General features: G+C 49.8%; 1 protein-coding gene across 3 annotated transcripts in view; it reads left to right on the forward strand.

Annotated features, from left to right (window-relative positions):
* The window catches only part of MICALL2 (MICAL like 2), a 34,821-nt gene that overhangs the window by 1,247 nt on the left and 9,200 nt on the right, over positions 1 to 24,374 (forward strand). The window contains exons 1-11 of one of the 3 annotated variants that reach the window (XM_048867357.2): positions 6,525 to 6,810; positions 7,414 to 7,762; positions 8,454 to 8,502; positions 13,433 to 13,574; positions 15,946 to 16,133; positions 17,268 to 17,389; positions 18,032 to 18,676; positions 18,905 to 19,125; positions 20,374 to 20,449; positions 20,837 to 20,967; positions 22,576 to 22,713. In XM_048867357.2, coding sequence (XP_048723314.2) covers positions 13,490 to 13,574; positions 15,946 to 16,133; positions 17,268 to 17,389; positions 18,032 to 18,676; positions 18,905 to 19,125; positions 20,374 to 20,449; positions 20,837 to 20,967; positions 22,576 to 22,713 — 1,606 coding nt within the window. In that variant the 5' untranslated portion in view covers positions 6,525 to 6,810; positions 7,414 to 7,762; positions 8,454 to 8,502; positions 13,433 to 13,489. Of the gene's footprint in view, positions 1 to 6,524; positions 6,811 to 7,413; positions 7,763 to 8,453; positions 8,503 to 13,432; positions 13,575 to 15,945; positions 16,134 to 17,267; positions 17,390 to 18,031; positions 18,677 to 18,904; positions 19,126 to 20,373; positions 20,450 to 20,836; positions 20,968 to 22,575; positions 22,714 to 24,374 lie in introns of those variants that run through there. The other 2 variants (XM_048867356.2, XM_048867358.2) reach the window with 2 other exon arrangements.

Here is a 24,374-nt window from a genome sequence, read left to right on the forward strand (position 1 = left end):
GGTTGGCTGGCTGGAGTGTTGGACAGGGAGCGGCAGGCATGTCTTTCTGTGCTAGGTATCATGGTCTTTCCCATGGAACTTCAGTGCATAGTACCCACCTGAGTGCCACCTGGGCTGCTGGAAGAAATTGGGTTGTGAGTTAATTCTCTGTCCTGCCCTATTGCACGGGGGCAAGGGAGACTGGGTTGGCATGTGAGTCTGGGTTTCGAGGACCATGGTAATGGGGGAAGAGTCAGAGTGTAGTGTCCCAAAGCATTAACTGTGACTCGGGCTGCCCTTGAGCACTGTGGCCTTTATGGGGTGGGAGCGCTGTCCTGAGTGCCATCTCTTTCAGCTCCTTGAGGTGCTCTCTGGTGTTAGCAGCTATTTTAGCTCAGTCCAGGTGTCTGATTTGCCTAGCGCAGGAGTTTGTGTCCAGTTAAGGGCAGTGCCTGGTCTTGTCCAGTTGGGCCTGCTGCAGGGCCGTGACCTCGTGTGTGGGGGCCTGTGTGGCTGGGGGCTTGCTGACTGGGGGCTAGCTGCATTGGCATAATAGAATGCTCAAGCTGTGTGCCCTGTTGGTCCCAGGCTATGAGGGAGACAAGGTGGGTGAGGTGATATCTTTTATTGGGCCAACTTCTGTTGGTGAGGGAGACAAGCTTTCGAGCTTACACAGAGCTCTTCTTCAGACCTGAAGCTGGTCTCTCTCACCAACAGAAGTCTGTCCAATAAAAGATATCCCCTCCCCCACCTAGTCTGTCTACAATGCTACAAACCTTCCAGCCCTGGTTAGATGGTGTTCTGCTTTGGCACTGAAATAGTTGTGCTGTCGTGAAAGCAGAAAACCTCCGAGCCAATGGCTCGTTTCTCCCCGTTCACGCTCCTTTCTTCTCCTTCGCGAGTGGCGAAAGGCTGGGGCTGAGCTGTAAACAGTTAAAATATGTCCCTTCTGTTGCTAAACAAGTTTAAACGCCAGTTGGGAGATGTTTGCTTCTTTGCAATTAATGTTTGTTTAGGCTCCGCTTTCCATGCTGTGCCAAATGCCAATTTCACCAGTTATTAGCTGGCCAATAAATGCTAGTTTATAGCAACAACAACAACAAAAACCCTGGGAATTTCCAGGCAGGATTCCATGCTGGGGAGCTGAAAGGCGCCATGCTGGAAGGAAACTACTCCTTCCACTGACTGCCTCTTCTCCGTCCCCCATCCCATGGCCTCTTCCATGGAAACACGGAGTGAGTGGCTGCTTTCAGAAGAGCTCTTCGACAGCCCACAGACAGAGCTCAGTAGCTGCCTGCTTGTCACCAATTGCTTGTTTGCCGATTTAGAGCCCAATCCTGTGAGGGAATGGGAGCCCTCGACTCCCAGTGACTTCATTATGCACTAAGGGCATCTCCAGGAGGCCAGGCTGCTCAGCCTGTTACACCGCTGTCCCATAGGGTTTAGGTCTTGCCTTCTTTTTCCACTGCTGGTGGTGTCTGACTCAACAGCTGCATTATGAAAGGAAGGGCTGAGTGCTGCCCCTGAAGTTGCGTTCTGGGTTCTTTTTACTGTGTAATTTTAGCTTGAAGGCTAGTAACACAAGAAGTGTGAGAACAAAGCCGGGGGGCAGGGAGAGAATTTCTCTGTCACGTTGTTGGGAGTACTTGGGTCCCCTGTGGTAGGCCATGTCAATCTGGCAAGGAATTAGATTGTCTCTTCTATTCTTGGGGCTCTTCTCCGATTCCTTGGACTGTGCCCTCCTGCCTAGGCTGTCCTATGTGGTCTGTTCAGTTTTCTGTGGGGAAGCCTCTCTTACAGGTGTCTCACTTCTTGCTTTAACCTAAGGAAGTGGCCGTCCATCCCCGCTCACCTCTCTCCTGTGACTGTGGGTTTCTTTGAACTTTGCTTCTGTGCTTTAAAGAGGCTGTCACCAGCGAATGAATTACTTGTTTGACCGGCAGGAGCAGCCACCCAGTCCATGGCAGTCTTTCTGAAACATGCATCCGATGAAGTGAGCTGTAGCTCACGAAAGCTCATGCTCAAATAAATTGGTTAGTCTCTAAGGTGCCACAAGTACTCCTTTTCTTTTTGCGAATACAGACTAACACGGCTGTTATTCTGAAACCTTTCTGAAACATGCGTCTGATGAAGTGAGCTGTAGCTCACGAAAGCTTATGCTCAGATAAATTGGTTAGTCTCTAAGGTGCCACAAGTCCTCCTTTTCTTTTTCTGAAACTAGTTTTTCCTCCATTATTTGATCAGGTGCCATTGCCTTGCTCTGTTTACTTCTTGCCACCTCACCATGTTTACTGTCTTGGAGGTTCTCTGCAGGACTCTAAATGTTCCCCTGCCGGCCTTTAATCCAGAGTCAGTGACATGGTAAATGACTGTGGCAGCAGGTTATGTGGCTTCCGGACACTCAGAAAGGACCTAGCCACGTCCTAGCTGGCCTTGTATTGAATGGGTGTCACACCGTATCAAACATGGACGCTTGGGCAGGGGATTGGCTACCTGAGCTCCAGGGAAATTCCCTGTTGGCCAGTCCAGGGGGTACAAATAATGCTTCGGCTGCATGTTTAAAGCAGGGGATAGACACACTTTAAATAAATCTCTCTGTTCACTAAAGCTGCAAACACTTGTTGTGATTGCTCCCTGTTTTTTTTGGTTTAATTCTGCCGCAGAGCATTTCAGGTGCAGCCGTGCTCAGACAGACAAGTGCAGGTGAAATTATGACAAGGCCTTTGGGACTGGTCTCCCTGTTCATATTAACAATAGCAGAGTCACACAACAAAGCAGCTGGTGTACGACTGGCAGGTGAAGGTGCTGCTGGGTGGAGGTAATACCTTTACACGCTTGGTGTCGGAAGTTGCAGGAGGCCATGGGAAGCTCCAGAAGCTTGGATTTTTTTTTTAAATTCCTGCAAATCTGTGAGCTTGGTAACCTTGCAACAGAGCTAATTCGTGTCTATAAATCACGGATTGAATGTTGATCTGTAAATCTGCAGAGATTGTTTTGCAACATGTTTTCTTCTCTTGGCTTACACAGATGACATTTTAGCTCCGGGGGTATGCTATGGAGAGGGTGTTTCTTGCTCCGGGAGGCATGGGGAGTAGCAGGAGACTTCAGGCAGTCAGCAAAGCTTTAACAACATTGCGGTTTTCTGTTCTGGGGTTTGCAGTCCATAGGTCGGTGGGGAGGCTGGTATAACGTCTATTCCCTCTTCCTGTTTCCTGCCAGAAAACATGTGAAGGGAAAGATTACTTCTTCCAAATTTAGCTGAGGTCAGGCAGCAATGGCAAGAGGTTCTATGCTCTGTGCACTGGGCAACCTGCATACAACTAGAACTGCATTCCCCACGTGCTCTAGGAGACTAGGGCATGTTGGACTTTGTTAGGAAAGAAACCCAGGACTGAATGAATTTGGAATTAAATTCCCCTTTCACTCCAATAGATTAAGATTTCTTAACGTCCTGTATACACAGTCCATGCACCGCTCCAGGCAGGTTTGTGCCCATGATGAGTGGGGAATGAATACAGAGCATTAATTTATTCTTGTCAGAAGAAGGTGAAGCTTCCCAGCTGCAGGATCCAAGATGTGAACTCTGCAGTGTTCTCACCTTGGCATCAGCTGGGGGTGTGATATGTTGCTAGTCCTGTTAGTGGGTTTTGAGTCTGTACTGATAAGTGAGTCTGGAAAAGCAGAGAAACTGTGCTCTGTCATTCGCGCTCTCTGGTATTAATTCCAGATGTTTTAGGGACGTTTTGGTGGAAAGGTTTTGATTAAGCTCTGTCTTCTTTCCTTCCCTCTTCCCTGCCGCCCATTGGTGATATTCTTTCTCGGGTTGCTAACTAACTGTAGCTCACGAAAGCTTATGCTCAAATAAATTTGTTAGTCTCTAAGGTGCCACAAGTACTCCTGTTCTTTTAACTGTTAAAAGGTCAGCATATGGGAATTTAGAGGGGGTATGGAATCCCCTGGCAGGCTGCAGGCTGCGTAGAGTTGGATGGCTGGAACTGGTGAGCCGTGAACAGTATCTGTCTGCTCTTATTCTCCAGGAGACCTTAGCATGGTTGTTATCAGCTAGCTGGAATGAGAGCAGCCAGGCGAGTTTGCTCCATAGGGGACAGCAAGTCTAGGAGGCAGACAGGAATGGAGTGGATTGGGCAAGGGGAGCCCAATCAGACTGCGGCAGCGAATTTGCATATAAGTGCAGAGTCATACAATTTGCTTGTCTTCCTTGTTACCTGGAAAAACAACAAACCAAAGCATTCCTGGAGCCACTAGATTAGAGAGGCTAACAGACTCTGTCCTCCCAGAAGCCGTTTCTCTGGGCGGCTCCAGTAAAAGATATTACCTCATCCATACTTGTCCCTCTACATAGCAAACTAAAGGATGAGCATGGATTGCAGTTCAGCACTGTTCAGGTTGGGCTTTGCATTTTAGGTGCCATTGCTTAGGGCTATTGCCAAGGCCGCACAGAGCCCTAAGCAAAGTAAGACTTGTTGAGCTTCACCCATGTCTTTTTATCTGTAGCTGATTCTCTATGGCCTTTGAGCTGGTTTGCCAGTAGCTTGGTGGCTGATTGAAGGAGTGTGTGTGTGTGTAGGGGTGTGTGTGTGTGTGTGTGTGCATGGGCCCCTGTGCATGGGCATAAACCTAGGGCTCCACTGCCCTTGCTGTAGCCAGCACAAGCATGTCCTGCGTGGAAGAGCTGGCTGCCAAGAGACAGTCCCATTTGTGCAGGAACAGGTCAGGTTTCTCCTCTGCTGTCATAGGGCCTTTACTACTTGCAAGGGATCCTTTGAACTGGGAAGGTTTCACTGTTCCCAGGGAACCCCATGTAGAGACCCGGGGCATTGTCTGGACCTTTCTCCACAGGCAGCCTTTGGGTTGCTTCCTGTTCTCAGTCACAAGGTGAGCAGCTGCAGAATCCCATTGTGCTGTTGCATCCTATGACTGGCTTGCAGGAGCAGACAGGATCTTCCCTATGGAAACACATGTGCTAAGGAGGGATCATGACAAACGCTGCAAGCTGGAGATGATAGGGCTGGAGTAGCTCCTTGGGAGCGGGGCCATCTCAGCCAGCTGAATGAAAACTTTGTTCAGGGGCTTAAAATTGCACTTTCCTGAGCGAACAAACTCCATTCTTCCCCACTGCCCCGAGCCTTCCACCAGGGTCTGGTAAATGCATCTCTTCGCTTCCCAATGAACTGAGTTCTCCTTTGCCTTCTCAGTGGAGAAATCTTGTGGTCCGGTTTAGTTCTCCCTTTGTATTCATGTTGTTCCTGTAAGATTATAGATAAATTGATCCAGAGAGCAACTGATACTACAGACTAGAAAGAGCATTAGCTAGATCAACTCCCTAGGGAAAAATCTGATGTAATCTTGTTAATAAAACTAGCCATTAAGATGACTAGCCAATGAGAGAAACAGTGCTTGGGGTACATGGCATGAAGAGGAGAGATGCCTTTTAGTGAGGCTCTCTATGTGGAACAATCGCCAAACAGCCTGGCTGTGTACATTCTCTTCAGCGAGAACTGCAAGCGGATTTTTCAATTATCCTTCAGCAGAGAGAAACCCAAATTCTTACCTCCAGGCTCCATCCCACATGGCCTTGATGTTGTCTCCACTTTCACTGGTGTAAATGGAATTCAGAAATGCAGCCTTGTGACATGGAGGTGACGGGGAATGTGACTGATGCCAAATCAATGAATCTGGCATTATTTTAAACCTCTGGCACGGAGATTTTTTTTTTTTTGTATTTCCCACATCTGTGCTTTGGCAGGTTGAAAGATACAGAGCAAAGCCTGGGCTTGCCCTGGCTCTGTGGTGCTTTCCATTGCTCAGTGCAGTCTAATTGCACTTGCTGTGAGAGGACACCTTCCTTGAGCTGCTGCTCTCTCTCTCCTCAGCACTATGTCAAGCTTCCTTAAAATCAGAGAAGCTGGAGATGTAAAACAATTGCTAGGTTATCTTCTCCAACTCCTGCCCATGCTGGGGTTTTCCCCTACAGTATATTCTTAAGTGCTTTGTCTAGCCTGGCTTTGAATGACTCAAGCGAGGAGTCCCTTTGGCAGATTATTCCACAGTCTAGCAGATTTTGATGTTCATCTTACATTTATCTTTGCAGTTCCTGGGGGTGTGAGCAGAAAACAGCCTGCAATGAGGGGAGAGTTGGCTGTGCATGCTGCTATCCATGGCACAGAGCTGCCTGTTGTTTTCATTGGCATGTTGGGTGTTAGTTGTACCGACTGGCGTGATCCAAGCTCTCGCGTGGGGATGCGGGAGTGAGAGAAGGGCTTGTAACTGACTGGCTCCCTGGGCTGGGGGCAGGAGGGACCCATATGGTTTGTCTGAGGTGAAGCGGGATGATTTTATTTGTTGTCTCAGTGATACAGTCTGCTTCCTTAATAGAGCAGAATAATAAATAAAATACTCCTTTTAAGCCACTATTGTAAGGAAGGAAAATCCCCACCCAGGAGCCCACTGGGACAAGGAATGAATGGGATGGTTTGGCAAGTCTTACTCCATTCTCCAGCCTGGCGGGTGGAGGATTCTGGCTTGCTCCTTGTCTTTATGCACTTCTTGGGGGAGTTCAGAAGTGGGATTTTGACATCAAACCCCAGCTCATTCTCCATCTGCCTGGCTCACCAGTTCCTGGGGGTGAACTCTGTTCTGCTTGGAAGGTGGGACCCTGGATCCAGATGAAAGAAATAGAGAAGAGGTGGCGGTTTGTGCCTTGGATGAAAGGAAATTATTTAAAAGACAGCCCACTCTGATCTGTTTGAAATCTGAAGTCGGCAACTGGTGTTTTTCAAACCCCTCTGTTATTGAAGGACAAATCTCACTGTAAGTTTGGAGCAGGGGATTGTCCTTCACATATTTTAAGGGACATCCCTTATTTGCCTAATGTTCGTGTCTTGTATTAAGTATATAAAGGACACACTTTGTCCCATATTTTCAGTAGCAGTCATGCAAATGATCCTGTGTGTGATATAAACTCATGCATTTGTGTTATTAATAGAACTGTGTGTGGCAGCTTTATCCTGGATTTTTCATATAGTTGTCCTTTATTCCCTTTAAATAGAAATGGTTGCGTGAGTTTGTGGGGTGAATTGGTGTGTATTAAGGGAAGGCTGTTTGAGAACGTAAGAAAACCCAAGTTTTTGGCCTACATTTTTTGCAAAATGTCATATGAATAATTCTTTCTCTTGTAATTAATGAGAAGTTCCCCTTCATGCTATAAACATTCTGCTGCATGTTTTCAGCCCCAAAACTGTAGCATGGTGATAACTGGAGAGAAACTGAGTAGTAATAAAAATGGCTCTGGCTAGCCACTGTCCAGGTTGAGAAGAGCAACAGCTCTATCTTTCAGCTCTAGCTTGATCGTTGATAGAAAGCAAACTCGATTTCTAAAATGATTTCTGCTTTCTTAATCTGCATGTTGTACAGCAGGTGAAAATATTTCTTGCTCAGGCCCAAGTCTGGTAGAGCATGTAACAGCAGAGAACGGGGTCGGGGAAGAGACAGGATCTGAATCCAGAACTTGGACCTGCTGCTCCCTGAGCTCACAGGAGGTGAATGTATCATAGAAGTGCATGATATTCACAGCTCTCCTGGAGGAGGGGGATGACTCCTGCTGCCAAGGCTGCTGGAGGAAGAGAGGACCGGAGCCAAGGCTCTTCTGATGCTGGAAGTCTCTGAGGGTCTGGTAGTTCTGGGTCTGGCACAGGGATCTGCATGTGACCATTAGGGGAATGCTGTGCCTCAGGGAGCAGCGATGATGATACAAATACGAGAGGTGTGTCCTGCCTGGCAGCAGTGATCCTTGGGGGTGTGGGGAAGGAGCAAGTGTTTCATGAAGGCAGCAGGTAAAAGCCTTCACCTCTCCCGCACTGCAGAAGCCGTGAATCTGTACATGATGTTTGGCTGGCGTGGCAGAGCCCACTGTGAGGGTGGGGCGGCTAGCATGGTTCAGCCCTGGAAGACAGGGAGCCGAAACGGTGCTCCAGTCGCAGATGGCAGGGAAGTCCCAGCTGTGCTGGTGGGGTCTCCCGTGCTGAGCTCATACCTTTGTCCGCAGGAGGTACTGGAGTGCCTTTACCAACGGGGGCCTCTGGGCTCGTCTTTAGTGAAGATGCTACTCCCGTCGGTGTAGTTAATCCACCTCCCCGAGAGGCTGTAGCTGTGTGGATGGGAGAAGCTCTCCCGCCAGCGTAGCGCTAGGGGTTAGGTTGGTATAACTACATTGCTCAGGGGTGTGGATTTTTCACACCCCTGAGCCATGGGGTTACACCGATATAAGTCTGTAGTGTAGACCTGGCCTCCGATGGAATTGCTGGGGTATGTCTGGTGGCAGCCAAAGCAGGAAGGAAGCTGCCACTCTCTTCCCAAAGAGCCAGGCTGCGAGGGTCTCGGGGAGCTGGAATGGAAGGGGCGTGCTCTGGATTACCGACGCCCAGCTAAACTCTTTCTCCTCTTCCGTGTTTCAGAGACTTCAACGTCCTGAGTAAGGAAAACGTGTATGAGAACAACTCTCTGGTAAGTGGGATTTGCAGTTCTGCTTTCTGCTGTTAACCACGGTGTGCTGTGCCCAGGGCAGCCCCAGTTCCCCTGTGGCATGGTGGTCTCTGCATGGTGCTCTGCTACTCGCCCATGCCTGGAGCAGATCACAGTTAACCGCTAGTAACTCAGGGAACGGAGCGTGTTTATGACACACTCAGACCCGCCGGCTTATTCTACGTGCCTCTGCTCTGGCGACTCTAGCAAACATTTTCCAACTTCCCCGGCTATGGTAAAGCACCGTAAGGCCGTTCAGCTTTCTTAACTGCCTGTGCCCTGTCACCTCTGTTGAGACAGGGATCCCCAGACAGGGGCTTTGTCATCTCCCAGCACTGAGTGCTCTGCCAGCTCGCCACGAAAAGCGGGGCAGCTTGTGCAATGGGACGGCCTGCGGATTCTCCATCCTCACCGGCTTCTCAGTGCGGGGCAGCTCTTTTATGGAGCAAGCAGCGAGGAAAGGCACTTGGGAAGGGCCGTGGGGCGTGCAGCTCTCTGCGTGTGAAGTGCTGATAGATGCCACTGCAAGGAGTAGAGGAGGCAGACGCTTGACTGCTAGAGAGAGAGAGGCCCGGCTGGTGGTGGAATGGCAGCATGTGTTGCTGCTCCCCGAATCAGCAGGTTTTAAGGATGTGCTCTGTGCCTTGGGCAGCCAGGGCTGGGAGCGCTGCCCCAGGGCATGTAGGACGTCTCTCTTGTAACCCAGCCAGTGCTCAGGCCTCTCTCCACCACCAGACTGGCTCTCCTTGAGCTTGTGACTGTCTTGGGACACGTATGGGACTAACTTCTCTCACAGCTGTTTCCTCTGCTATTGTTCAGGCTTCAAGTGGAGACTAGCCATGCTACTGTGGGGCCTTTGGAGGAGGAGGTGCAGGAGGTACTCTGCAATGGAGAGTGGGCTGGGGTATGGGAGCAGAGAGTTAAGGGGATGGCTGGGCTCTCCTCTGCCACAGGCTCTTCAGCAAAGGTACTGGTAGGATGGCTCCTGTTCCTGTCCTCTTTGGAGCTCCCTGCACAGCCGTCTTGGCCAGGCTTTGGGGGGGGTGTGCTCTGTGTCATGAAGGAGCGAGTCCATGTTTCCCCATTGCCCCTGGTGTGTCTGTCGGGCAGGTGTGGCCGTGGACTCCCTTGCTGGGAGTCAGAAAGTCCCCCCCCTTCCCCTCTGCCTGCCCAAGCTGGGAGACCACAGAGACTGGGGCAGAAGGGCTGGGGGTCGAAGGAGGGAGAAATCCCCAGGGAGGAGGTGCATTAATGTACTGGCTGTGTGCTGCTTCCAAGAGATCAGAGGGGACTTGGTAGGTAGCTTGAGGCAAGAGAGGGCAAGGGGGTCCCCCCACCTCTCTCCCTGCAGAGTTATGTGCTGAGAGAAGGTGGGGCAGTTCTAGAGCCTTTGTCCCTGCTGGATTTGCTACTCCAGCTTGGGAACTGGTCAGGCTGGGGCTGCGCTTTCCCTCCTTCCTCCATAAAGGAATAGAGCTCAGGTCACCCGCCCACTCCCTGCGCTAGCTCCAAAAGCCAAGCGTGGGATGAGTCCTTGAAGAAAGGAATTTTTCCTGCCTTCCCCCATAAAAGATGGGCCGCAGATACAGCTGCTGTTCCCTTCAGGGCGGGCACTGGCCCATGCTCGCTTCACTGCCGCTTGGAGTGAGGCTGGGATGTGAACAAACACGTCTCTTGTTCTCTTCCGAGTCCAAACAGCTACCTCCTTTTCGGGTGACGCATGGCCCTGCATCCAGGACAGCAGAGGTGGTGGTCCAGTTTGAGTCACTGGCCCCACACCGTGTGTATCTGATCCTGCTCCCCCGGGAACTGTCCCCTGATGTCCTTGCCCGCCTTTGCCCCAGGTTTCCCCCACATCCAAGTGTAATGTGAGCTGCTGGGCAGGGGACAAGCAATGTGTGTGTGAGTGAGAGAGGCTGAGGATCATGGGGGAGCGTGGCGGCATGGGGCGGAGGAATTAGTAAGGGTGTTTCAATTATGACTTAGCAGCAGCATTGTGCCTGAGATGGAGAGTCCTCTCCTTAAAACTCTGGGCTCATGTGGGGTTGGAAGTCATGTCTGAGTCTTTCGATTCCACCATCTCAACCTTTCGCGTCCTGTTTCTCCCTCCATCAGACCTTCACGCTCTGTTCCTCTCTGTCTCCACTCCTGTACGTTAGGACATGTCCTGAAGGGGAAGTCAGGTAATTCTCTTGTTTCTGTGTGGGTGCTGTGCACTACCATAGCAGGCTTTCCTGGGTACCAGCCACCGGCTTATAGCAGTGCCAGGCTGATGAAGTCGCTCCTCCCCATTTAGTATTCACATCAAGCTGCGTTTACAGATGCTCAGCAAGGATGCTCTGAAGTTCTGGAGGTTGTTAGCTTCCTGTGCATGGCTGAGGGCTTCCCTTCCACAGAGGAACTTGGCTGTTTTCTTTCTTTCTTTTCTTTCTCTCTGTGAAATGAACTGTTCAGGCTGCCTCAGCTGGTTTTATTAATGAAAATGTCTGTACGCTCACCGGGTCCATATTGTCTCTTCTCTCCCATGTCTGTCTCCCCCTCTGTGTCTTTCTCCATTTCTTGGTCTCTGCCGTCTTCATGTCCTTTATTTTTTCAGTCTCTCCTCCCTCCTTCTCCTGTTGCTATAAGGTAACGTGTCCCTGTGCTAATAAGACACAGAGCGGGTGGGCAACCCGTGCCTCTCTCCACCACCAGACTGGCTCTCCTTGAGCTTGTGACTGTCTTGGGACACGTATGGGACTAACTTCTCTCACAGCTGTTTCCTCTGCTATTGTTCAGATCCTGCTGCTGCCTCGCTGCTCATAGGCTTCTTTTCGGGGGGCTTTATTATACAACTGGAAAAATCTGTTCCAGTCTGAAACTCTCCATACAAGGTCTTGAGGCGAGGAAGAATGTGGCTTTTACCAGATGCCAAAAATGATCTGTTGGGCTGTTTTTTGTTACTAGAAGTGAAATATGTAAATAAGGGGAAGATGTTTGTTCATTTTCCTTCACTACTACTGGGAGGCAGTGCGGCCTAATAGAGAGAGAGAGAGAGCGCACACTAGACTGGTAATCAGGAGACCTATTCCTGGCTCTGCCGCTGGCCTGCTGGGTGACCTTTGGCAAGTCACTTCTGGGCCTCAGTTTCCCCATCTCTAAAATGACACTTCTTTCCTCTGTAAAGCACTTTGAGATCGACTGGTGAAAAGTGCTATATAAATATTATTATTAAGCCCCTCATTTCCCAGGCCGTTAGTTGGAATAGTGGCAACTCACCGTGGGTTGTGATCTTGTTAGATCTCAGTATTAGGAAGGGAGAGGGCCAAGGAACCCCTCCGTGCTGCAGGCACTGACCACACTGATTCAGCAGAAGGCCCTTTTTCCCTCTTAGGCTCTATCTCCGCGAAGTACAGCTGTCTTTATGTATCTTTTTGTACTGCTCTGAGCTGATCTAGTACCAACAAACACAGGTGTGTCCCCCCCCAGCATCTTTTTGTTTCCCGGCACGAGCGTGTACCAGCAGTGTAGACGCACCAATCGCACGGCCTGTCCGTGTCAGTGCGTCCTGGGACAAGCTAGGCAATTGACGCCGCCATAACTACTTGGCGGTAAGCCTGTGTTCTGACCATCCAGTTAAAGAGTTTTTGGAAAGACCCAATGAAAAATAGGGCAGTTGGCTCGTTAAAAAAGTCGTTTGTCTCTCCTAAACAGGGAGAGCTGGCTTGTAGGTCAGATCCATTATATTACTGTGCCAGACAGGAAGGGCTCTCGTAGAGTTAGACTCTGTCTTTAAGACTTTCATCCATTGTTTCGGCTGTAGCCCTGTGTCTGGCTCTTTGAAATGCTGATCTCTCATTGGCATTATGAAGGGGATGTTCCAACAGAGAGGGTATTTGAGCTCTCTCTCTAAGCCAGGAAGGAGGGATGGAGAAGGGCCTTGGCCAAAGCTCTGCGGGGAAGCAGAGAGAGACAGAGTAGCTGCAGGGATATTGCTCTTTTCCTGGGTCCAATGAAGTCTCTTGTTCAGTGTTGGAAGAAAGTCGCTCTGTATTTCTTTACCTTCTGTCCCCCTAGCACTAGTACACCGGGCAGCACCGGTGAGCAATTTTTGCCCCAGGTACCTGGTATGTTAGGCAGCCCCGAAGTTGTTAATCCGAATTAGAAATGCATGATTTGAGCAGAGGCTTGGGAGCCAGAAAGTCTTTGATTCTACTTTTGCCTCTGATCCGTCTGCGGCCTTAGCCAAGTGGCTTCATTTTTACTGCTGTAGCTTGCCTGTTGGTCATATAGGGAACGACATTCACCTCACGGGGGGGATTGTGAAGCTTAATGTTTGTAAAGGTTTTGGAGTGAAAAGCGGTGTATAAACACCAAGGGCTTGTTGATGTGGCGAGTTAGTGCATGGTAAGCCAGGGTGTGAATCTACAACACGTCTACATTGCAAGCTAGTGCACAGCAAGCCTGCAAGACCCAAGTATCACTACCTACCAAAACCCCACTAATGGGAGCATTAAGAATGGGACTGAAACCTGCAAGCCAAGCCTCTAGGTCCAGACCCATAACATCCGGCTGAGTGGGGCTGCAACCTCTCTATCTGCAAATAGGCACATACACGTATACAGAGAGCGAAACAGTCCCAAGGAAGAGCAGGAGAAACCCAGCTGAGTTCCAGTGGAATGAGCTGGGACCAGCCTGTCTGGCTGGATTTTGGGCTGTCAGCCTGAATTTCCCAATCTTGTGGCTGGAAGTCGTGACTGTCAGAGTTCCCGTAACAGCTGTCTGATGTAGGAGCTGAACTAGCCCAGCTGTTCCCCCGGGGAGGAATAGGGGCCTGTGTGCTGCAGTGCTTCCTTACCTTTCTCCAAATGGATGGCTGACCGCTTCGGTCACTGGGCTAGCACAGACCCTGTTCCTTCTGTTCCCACTGCAGGCATTTCGAGTGGCTGAAGAACAGCTGGGCATTCCTGCCTTGCTGGATGCTGAGGATATGGTGGCTCTGAGGGTGCCAGACAGGCTGAGCATCCTCACCTACGTCTCCCAGTATTATAACTATTTCCATGGACGGTCACCAAGTAAGTAGCCCATCCCCTGGTGTGCCAGGCACCCTGCTCAGGATGGAATTCCACCTGGTCCTCCCACCCAGGCCCACCAGTCTGCAGTGAGGAAGCAGTCAACATTTAAGCAAATCAGATAGCTGTTAAAATCTCCTGTGTGCATGCACCCCACCTTCCCCAGGCACCCAGGAAACGGGCTTATGTGAAACTTGGAGACTGAAATTTAGTGTTGACATGCCTAGGCAAAAAGCTCCTGTGGGAGCTGAGTGTATAGGCTATCCCCATGTAAGCATAGTTATACCGGCATAATTGCATCTACACTAGGGCGTTGGCCAATTTAGCTACGTCAGTAAAAAATCACATCCCTAGCTGACATAGTTCCACAGTAAAACTTTTAAGCGTAGACTCGGCCTAAGGGCTTCCGAGAATATTATTCTCACATAACCGAGTGTATGTTAACTACCATCCATCGGGATTTACATGCACATTATGATAGATCTGGTTTGTATCTGGCTTTAAACTATTACAAATGAAATAATACGAGAAGCCAAACTCATGGGTTCTCCAAAGGACATTTTGGAGAGGTGACATTTGGGGTGTGAATGGCTAGGCAGCTAGAGCTCCAGCTGGAGAACGTGGATCTGGATTATGAAACCAGGTTTTTTTCAAATAGCTGAATGTTCTCTCCACCCTCCACTTCGTTCTTTGTCTCGTGTTTTTAAATCCATGTCAAAAAGTGAACGCCAGCCAGAGTGCTTGTGCAGCCCGGTGGGCTTTGTGCCAGGTTGGGGTCTCTCCTTCCACCCCCAGGGGAACTCGCCTACCACATCATTAAACACATCACATTTCTGTACCCTCCAGCGTCCTACAAAATGTTTCAGTTGCCTGAGAACATTGGGGTAAGTGTGTGTGTCCAAACCCACAGGCGTGCGAGGAATGTGCCCTCTGACACACAGCAGACTCTGAAGTCCAGCGGCAGTGACCCCTTGACTTCTGTGTCTTGTTTATTGCATATTCCTCACTGACGCCAGTCATTCTTTGCAATCCTGAGACCAGGGAATGGCTAATATGTACTGAGGCTGTGCACTGACATTAGAGCAGGACTGAAGTTCTCTTTGCTTGCACTGGGTTCTGGGAGTGGGAAGTTTGAATCTAGACCTTTCGCTGTGGCCCTGCTGGTCCCTGCGGTGAAATTGCACTTGCTATTTGTTTGGCTAGCTTGCCGAAGTCTCCTCTGCAGGAGGCCACTTTCATACTGCTCCATGAATCGCTCTCCCTCTCTCGTGGCGTATTTACAGCTCTCTCGGGAATCTTTTTTTCAGATGGCTATTCCTTCACTTGGCTTTAAAACCAAAATTGCAGCTAGAATAATTCTTTGCTGTGTCCCACAGAGAGCGTGAAGAACTATATGGTTCAAAAAGGGGTGGGGGTGTGGAGGGAAAAGAACACACTTGCAGGATGGCCTAAATGGCTGAGCAGCCCTACCACTTGGAGTCAGGCTTTGTCATAACCAAACTGGAAAGCTAACTTAGCCCTGCCCCTCCCGGGGGCTGTCCTGCAGTTGTTCCCTGTTCCTGATTGGAGTTCTGGGGGCGTTTGGCCGTTCTCTTTTCCCCTCCCTGCTTATTGCAACCTTAGGGAGTCCTTCCCACCCCCAAACAAGGAAGAGAGAGAGGAAATCGCTCTCGTATCTAGCGAATGCATCCCAAGTCTTTGAGTATTAAATCCTGTTTGTTTCTGCTTAGTGGCTCCCATGGTGCCTCCCAGTTCTGGTCACGCTGTCATGGAAAAGCCTATTGACTTTAGGAGGAAGGCTGGGCTAGTGATTAGGGGCCTACCCTAGCACTTGTGAGACCCCGGTTCAAGTCTCTGCTCTGCCACAGACTTCCTGTGTGACCATGGGCAGGTCACTCAGCCTGTCTGGGCCTCAGTTCCCCATCTGTACAATGGGGATAACAGCACTGCCTTACCTCACAGGGGAAATGCATTAAAGATTATGAGGCACTCACATATTTTGGTAATGGGGGTTCTATAAGCACCCAAGATAGATATGCTGAAGGCCACTAACTTGCCCAGCCTGGGGGAGAGGTGTTTTTTACATTCCCTCCATCAAATTTCCCAAGAGAAATGGCCCTTTAAGAAAGTCCCAGCCGCTTCCAAGACGGAGAGGGATCAGCAGCTACCACTGCCGGATGCACCTCCTTCTCCTCTGTTAACTCACTTGTTGCATCTTGCCCCAAATTCAGGTGCAAGCTTGTGGAGAAGCCCAGGTTTCCCTGTGTTTATATAGTACCTAGTGGGGCCTGCTGGGGACCTTCAGACATTACTGTAATACAGATCACTTCCAGGCCTATGTTTCGGGCTTATGCTCCCTTGTCCTTTATGCCAGTTGGAGGCCTGTCTGGAATCAAGCGTCCCACTTTTGAATCGAGCGAGGAGCCACCTGGGAAAAAGGCCATTTCGGAACCTATCAAGCTGACTCCTGTAAGTTCACCAGCACCTCCATCAGCTGCAGCCAAGATAAACCCAGCACGTCCAGGGCAGGATCTGCCAAAGGAAAATCCTCCAGTGACATCGGTAAGAAAACAGGATTCTCCTACTCTGAACCGGCTGGTAGGCGTTGGAGACACTCATGACAGGCTAGAAGGCCTCAGCCAGCTGGGGATTGAGTCCTGACCCACTGTTTATGATCCACCAACTCTCCCATTATGGGATTAAACCTGGAGGCCCTACTTACCACTGGTGAGAGGGCATCTGCATGGTTACCAACAAGCTCATGTTCAATCAGATGGCAATTGGACTTGGGCCTCTCCTTGCTTGTCTAGTGGCTATGCCACCCAACTGATAGATCCAGGCTCTGTACCCTGAGTTAGATGCTCTTTGTGCTGGTGATTAAATTCAGCCCTGCTGCTGACTCTCTCCCCATTTGGGATCGACGCCAGACTTAGTTGACCTGGATTAGCCCAGGGAGGGGTGTGCGCTGCCTGGTGGCAAGAAGGGGGAGCATAAAATCTCTCAACACTGATGTGTTTCTGCCCTTAGGGTAATGCTGTATGTTCTAATACATTAATTTGTACCGAGAGTCCAGGGTAGTGACAAATGCTACCGTCTATACAAGAGCAAACTTGGTGGGGTATCTAGAGGCTTGCCACAATGATGCCAAGCACTAGAATGTGGTGGTATAGACCCTAATCATGTGCAGCATTGCAACAGGTGTGCTAGTGACAGAGATTTATAACACCAAAGAGAGCGAGAATCCACCTCCTCTTATCTTTTAACAAAAGAAGCAAAACATGGCAATAACCAAGTTCTCCACGGTGCACCCGGTCCTTGGTGTTGCTGGTGAGATTGTCAGCAAGGATCCTGATTAGTCCTGGTTGTGGTGGTGGGTTTGTTAAATGGTATTAGCACCTCTAGGAACTTAACTGGGACCACTTATATCGTTTTAGATTTGCCACCAGATAGCGTTCTGATGGCAGTGGCTTCTGGCTGCTGTCAACCGGGGCTGGATTTGTTCCAGGGACCTTGTGCTAAAAGGCTCCTTGTCCCATTGCCGGGCTCCTGAGCCATTCAGTCACCCCTGTAGATAACTTTTTTCCTATTTGCTTGCTGCTGTTGAATGGTCCAGTTTAGACAAGACTGCCTGGCATGTTTTCAGCTTCGTACTGGGCTGATGGCTGTCACTGCTGCTGCTGTTTTCTCTCTCCCCAGAAGAGGATCCTGGTAGACAGTGGTAATCTTCGTAGCAGCAGCTGTGCCATCTGTGGGAATCACGTGCACCTGGTTCAGCGACACTTGGTCGATGGGAAGCTCTATCATAGGAACTGCTTCAGGTAGAGTTCCAGGGGCGGGGAGGCAGGGTCCACGCCCAGTGAAGGGTCAGCCTGGCCTCTTTCTGGACAGAGAGCCTCCCACAGCTGCTGTGTAGTTCTTCCCTTTGCCCAGCTGCCTGTTAACCTCGACGACTTGCTGTGTTTCACCTACAGTGAACTTCTGGAGACTAGGATGGCTGCTTCTTGGACAATAGAAAGGCTCTTCAGAGCCGGCTTGGTGGGGTATGCCTGACTTGCAGCATTAGGGAACGTACACTGCTCCTTGTTCAGATGTTACTGGCAGCCTCCTCTTGGGGCCTAGGTTATGACACTGATGTGGTAAAACCATCCATGTCCAGGGGAAGCCCATTGCACTGGCTCACTGTCATCTGTACCTCTGACAGGTGGTGATCTGAGTGGGTCACTCTTATTGGTGTTTATGGGTGTGTATTGCAGCGTGGCATATGGGGGCAGCATGGCACTCACACTGCTCCCTTTGGTAGCAGTCTGGCTTTTACGTGGAGCTCCTTGCACTGATGGCCCTTCCCAGTCCTGTGTGTCCATGTCTCCCCTGCAGTTGGCTGCTGAGTTCATCTCGGTGGCACCCAATTCTCTGGAGAACGTTTCCTAATAGTTTGGAGGTTTTTTTGTGACTGTCCATAGGTGCAAACAGTGTTCCAACACTCTACAGTCTGGGGCCTACAAAACCGGGACCGAACCTGGTACTTACATCTGTACCAGCCACCAACAGCCAACCAGTCTCTGGAATTCCGGACCACGTAGCATAGAGAACAAACCTACCATGACCTCAGGAGATCCTCAAAAGGTATTGGTGAAATCAAGTCAGTTAAACAAAGGCACCAATTCCACCTCCGATTCCCCCAGCTCCACCATGCCATCCAGGTCACCTGCTGGCAGCAGTTCTAGCTCTGGTCCCAAAAGCCTAAATGCTCCATGGTCCTCGTCAGCTGGGAATAAATCAGATTGCCATGAAGGTACCACTTCACCTTCTTGGACAGCATCAGGAGCAAAAACGCAGCAAGCCCGAAAGAAGGTCTTCGAGTCCAGTGGGGGTACTTCAGAGTCTTTGACGGCCAAATCACCGGCTACTAAAGATCGAGGCCTTCCTCCTCTTCCCTCTCAGGCGGCTAGTAAAACCACCTCTGGCATACGCGTTTCTGGGGCAAACTCAGGCGGCACTGAGAAGGATAAAGCACGTCAACATCTCACGCTGGCTCTTCCTGGATCAAATGCCACTGCAAACAGGCCAGGAGGAGTCCGTTCCAGTGGTTCCCCGCTGCCCAGCAGGTAAGAACCTCTGTCTTTCAATCATCTATTCCTGTGAAGGAGGGGAGGCTGGGAGAAACAATGGGAGTAGCTAGAGCAGGTCTCTTTCCATTCTCCCTTTCATCAACTGTGCGGGGCACATGGGAGACAGTCTATTTTTAGGACCCTCAGAGGATCTTTGGAATGGAGGCCAGTAAAGATGACTTTCTCTGTAAAGGCTCACAAGACTCTTCCTGTTTGCTTTGGCAGCTTTTCTCCCACTGTCTCCCCCAGGCAGAGTCCTGATCACAAAATACAGGCCAACAAACCAGGCCATACAAAAAAAACAGAGCATGCGGTCATTGAACCTTCATCCAAAAGTCCAGGAAACAAGGTGGGAGTTTGGGCTGCCACGCAGAATGGAGAGAAGGGCCCGGCCACCCTCAGACCTGCCGACACAGGGCGTAAGCCTGACTGGAAGGACACCAGAGGTGAGAGCGACTTGTTACGCGGTTCTGGGGGCTAGGTTATGGTGTTACACATGTTGTGAATTTCCCCTCTTACCAGAAGTGTGGCTCCTGGGCTCTGCTCTCTGAGATCGAGACAAGAAGTGGACCACCAAGCCTGGCGCTTTCATCTGTACCCGTCACCAACGCACACTCAGCTGTCTGAGCTCTGGGACAGCTAGCACAACATGGATCCATCTGCCCGGGAGAACAGTATCTGTGGTGTCCCTTCGGGGCAAGCCTGTGGAGCAGTCTCACTCATTGAGGAGTCATGTAATAGAATATCAGGGTTGGAAGGGACTTCAGGAGGTCATCTAGTCCAACCCCCTGCTCAAAGCAGGACCAATCCCCAATTTTTGCCCCAGATCCCTAAATGGCCCCCTCAAGGATTGAACTCACAACTCTGGGTTTAGCAGGCTAATGCTCAAACCACTGAACTATCCCTCCACCCCCGTCTTGGGGTGTCTTGGGGTTTGAAGTGTCCTAGCTGTCCTACTACACTGGCTTGTGATTTTGTGAGATCTCACAAGTTAGTTGGGCACAGGAGACCTCCCAGGAACCCTTGTGGTGATTTTGCGGTCTAGAAGGTGGCACTCGGTCCTCCAAGTCAGTATTGAACCAGCAACTCAGCATGGTGTCTTAAGCCCAGTTCTGCTGCAGGTGTCGTACTCTGGATGAAACATAAAATTGATATCCTGACTCCTTATGATTGTATGTCTTTGGAAGAGTTACCTGTATTTTGAGCCTTGTCCTGAGTAATTATATGCCACCTACATATAGTTTCTCCTGAAGTTTCAAGTGAGATACCATATTTTTCACATCCTGCTTTAAGTGGTCAGTTTTGCATTACTGTAGACTGTTAAACAGCTGCCCGAGTTAATCTCCTGTGTGGCTGCATTTCTGCATGGATAAAGAGGTTTCTGTATAGGTTTTGAAGTGCTTTGGGATCCTAGGTGCTATATATGTTGTACAGGTTATTTCTCACCTGTGGGGCATGGGCAGCTGGCGTAGAATGAAGTAGGAACAAGAGCACCAATTTATTGTCCAATTGTGTGGTCTTGTCCTGGGCTCATTTAATCGAAGTAGCCAGCTCAGGGGTTATCATGACCTAAGATCCACAAGGAGCTTGGAATTCCCTTATTCTGGGTCTGCAAAGGGAGGGATCTGGATTGTAGCAGATCAGCTGGTTGGGTCAATTGTAGGTTTCTTTACTTGCTGTTTCTCTTCCAATAGGAGGAGTGAATGCCAATGAAGATAAGTCTGAGAACCCAGCCTCCTGGCGATCCATATTGAAGCCAGTGGCCAACAAGTGAGTGTCCCAGAGCCATCGGTTTTCAGTGGTGAGCGTATGAGAGTGTGGGAATGTCTTAGCTCCGCTGTGCAGTCAGAAGCCTGCATGCGTGAGGGACCCGAACTCTGGCATTAAACTCTTCTGTTTTTAACTCCTTACTGTGACAGAGTGAGGGAATTAGTGAGAAGAGCTGCTTGGCTTCTGCTTTTATGGGCAGGGCTGAGGGGAAGGAGATCTCCTTCCAGCTCACTGCACCTGGAATGGGTGAATCTTCCGTCTTACTGCTTTGAGGGACCTGGGCCCTGTTTCTGTTGGAAGATCACAGACGGTGGAGTCAGGAGCTTTGCTGAAGACCGAATCCCAGCAGATATACGACTTTCTAAGTTGTATCTTTCTCCCTTGCAGAGACTCCAATCAGGGTGTTCCTAAGAAACCTGTGGACAGCTCCAAGGTGACGAACAACATAGCCCTGAGCCCAGCACAGGGGAAGGAGAAATCACCTTCATCCATTGCCACGCCAACAAATAAGGACACTGGTAAGATGGGTGTTAAACATAGTACGGAGGGAGCTTTGCCAACCTTTTCTCCAGCCATCCAGGGCAGTGGCATGATGGGTTGGGAGACACAGCCAGAGTGTGGGATACCAGAAATACAAGGGGAGAATTCAGTCCTTGGCTTCCCCTCCTCCACCCCAGGCTGGCTCCCAATCTTCACTTGGCAGGATCAGCCTCAACTGAGGAGGAGGAGCCAGTCTTCATGTAATCTCTCTTGCTCCTAGCTGGGTGGGAGGGAAGGTTTTGGCTACTGTCTAGTTGTATAATTGCGTGCATGGGAAGATGAGGCCACTTGGCCACTGTCGTCCTCCCTTCATGGTCCCATGGCTTCTTTCATGCTCTGGTGCATCTTTGCTGTGGGTGGTGGGTTTTAATCCGTTTCCGTGGGGGTTATGTCCTTTGCTTTGGAATCACTTCCATGTTGGCCCGAGCGTCCGGGGTTGTAATGCCCTGACTATCTGCAGCCATGGCGCTGGTGAGAGACAATAGTGCAAGGAGCTGGGGCCTGGCAGCAGTTTACAGTAAACCCTCTAGTGCTCTGAAGGAGACCCTCCCAGTGGTCCTGGGATTTACCCTTCAGTCCTCAAGAGCCAGGATCCATCCCTTTCTTTTGCCCTGCTGCACTGTTACTTTTTTCTCCCCTTCCCCATCTTGCTGTCCCTGGGACTGAAAAAATGGAGGAATGCATGGAACACATGAGACCAGGAGGCATGGACGCCTTAGAAATTTGGGTGCTGCTTAAAGTCCACCCGGGGAGAGAAGACAGCTACCAAAACACCCGCCCGTCCGCAGGGAATTGAATCGCACGCACTGTTCTGTGGCTGGTGTGTGAGACTAGCACTCCTAGCTGTCGTCACAGTCAGCACAATGGAGGAGGAAAGGGTGCCCCGTACTGCTGGGAGCTCACTGATTGCTTGCTAGCCCATTCCCTACACCATCAGCAGGGACAGTTTTGACTTGCCATGTCTCCCCCTGCAAGTTCCAGGAAAGGGTGTTAGTCATCCGAATTTGTGATTGATTAGTTGCCGTCTCCGTCTCCACCCTTTGCACATGCCAAGGGATCTGGCTTCTTAGTTGGGGGCGGGTGTTCAAATGTGTCCTGGCTTTTTTTGAAGCGTGTGCTGGGGTGGGGTAGAAGATGGAACGCTTGCGGCCAGTGACGCTGTGGGTTTGTCTTGATTGCAATTGAAGATGTGGTTGTTGACGTGCCCATCAGTGCAGCGTCTGGGACATTATTACATCTACCGTTATTCCGAAGCAAACACTGGGTGTGCACAGCAGAGGAGCCCGACACTGCTTTGTGGGGATCTAGCTGTTGGGGAGAAAAGTTCTATTGTAGAACTGTATGTATCATGGAAACTAGATGGAGGGTAGTTCAGGGGTCTGTAGCTCTTCAGATTGTGAAGAGTGTATCCAGTACTGCTGTTGATCTGGGATGGCATTAGAGCTAAGAGCAGAGGAGGGGATTACCAGTAGGGTTTAGTTGGAGGTTAGAGATGGGGATTGACAGGGACTGGCTCATTTTGCTGGGGGGAGGGTTGAAGCCTGGTGCATTTCACACCCAAACTGGGTCTGTGCTTTTTAATTTAGTTCTGTCTGCTGCGCTGCCTCAAAAGAAGAAACTGATCCCTGACAAGGATCTTCTCAATGACTGGCGAAAATGGGGAGAGCCTCCTGTCCCTGCCAAGGAGAAGGAGTCAAGCCAGTCAAAGCGGGTTTCTGCTCCAGGTAAGAGTCCTTCTCAAGAAAGCCGTTTTCTCCTCTGGGCAGCCTGTCAGCAGTGCTTGCGAGTGAGATACTAATTCCCTGCTGTGTCCAGAGCTCTCTGCTGTCAAGCCTGCCTCCATAGCCTTGTCTTCGCTAGGAAAAAAGCTGTCTCTCTAATGTGTTAGGGAACACAAGCTAGCTAACGTGTTCGAATCTTTTAGCCTGTGGTAGCTGGTTGAGAGAAACCCCAGTTCAAGGATTGACCTCGCTAGCTATCATGCATTAAAACTACAACTGCCCTGTCTTCATTAGGCTTTTAACATATGTCCGCTAGCACCTGTTTAACATACTATTTTTGTCCAGTGTACACGGGCTCACCTGTTTCAGCTTTCATGTCTAGACACACCTTGGTGGCCACTACTCCCACTTCCCAACTTGATGCATTTCAGACGCAGAGGTTAAAGCCAGAAAGGACCACCAGATCATCTAGTCTGACCTGCACGTCACAGGCCATTAAAGCCCTCCCATTGAGCCCAATAACCTGAACTGGTCATGCTGCTTCTCCAGGAGATGGCCTTCTGAGCTTACAGAGACTCCGATGATGAATAGCTGCCTTTCAATAGCATACTGACCAGTCTCCGAGATGGCATTGCATAGGCCAATCTACAGGCCTCTGCTCCAGCCAGTTTCTGTATTGTCCTTTCAAAGAGGCAGATGGCATTTTCCTGTACCACCACCTACCGCGCTCCTTTTCCATTGTCCTGAGCTATGAATTAGGGAAGAGGTTCAAACCTCCTTTCTAGAGGCTAGATAAAGAGTCCCTTTAGAGCTTCCAAATTGCTTGGTACAGAGAGCTGACTGGTCACAAATGCTAACTTTATTACCCCTTCGTTAATCGTGTCTGTCTATCCCAGTATTCTAGATCTCCATTCTGTGGTTGATACTAGATAACACTCTCTCCTTTGTTGCAGGTAATGTTTTCTCTTATGATTAGAACACAGGGCTAAGAGTCAGAATACCTGGGTTCTGTTTCCAGCGTTGCCACTAACTCTCTGTGGGCAAAAAGAAAAGGAGTACTTGTGGCACCTTAGAGACTAACCAATTTATTTGAGCATGAGCTTTCGTGAGCTACAGCTCACTTCATCGGATGCATACCATGGAAACTGCAGCAGACTTTATATACACACAGAGAATATGAAACAATACTGCCCCTCTGCCATTTACATTGGTCAAACTGGACAGTCTCTACGTAAAAGAATAAATGGACACAAATCAGATGTCAAGAATTTTAACATTCATAAACCAGTTGGAGAACACTTCAATCTCTCTGGTCACGCAATCACAGACATGAAGGTCGCTATCTTAAAACAAAAAAACTTCAAATCCAGACTCCAGCGAGAAACTGCTGAATTGGAATTCATTTGCAAATTGGATACTATTAATTTAGGCTTAAATAGAGACTGGGAGTGGCTAAGTCATTCTGCAAGGTAGCCTATTTCCCCTTGTTTTTTCCTACCCCCCCCCCCCAGATGTTCTGGTTTAACTTGGATTTAAACTTGGAGAGTGGTCAGTTTGGATGAGCTATTACCAGCAGGAGAGTGAGTTTGTGTGTGTATGGGGGTGGGGGGGTGAGAAAACCTGGATTTGTGCTGGAAATGGCCCAACTTGATGATCACTTTAGA

This window comes from Caretta caretta, chromosome 10, assembly GCF_965140235.1.
Source record: "Caretta caretta isolate rCarCar2 chromosome 10, rCarCar1.hap1, whole genome shotgun sequence".
NCBI classification, from domain to species: domain Eukaryota; kingdom Metazoa; phylum Chordata; order Testudines; family Cheloniidae; genus Caretta; species Caretta caretta.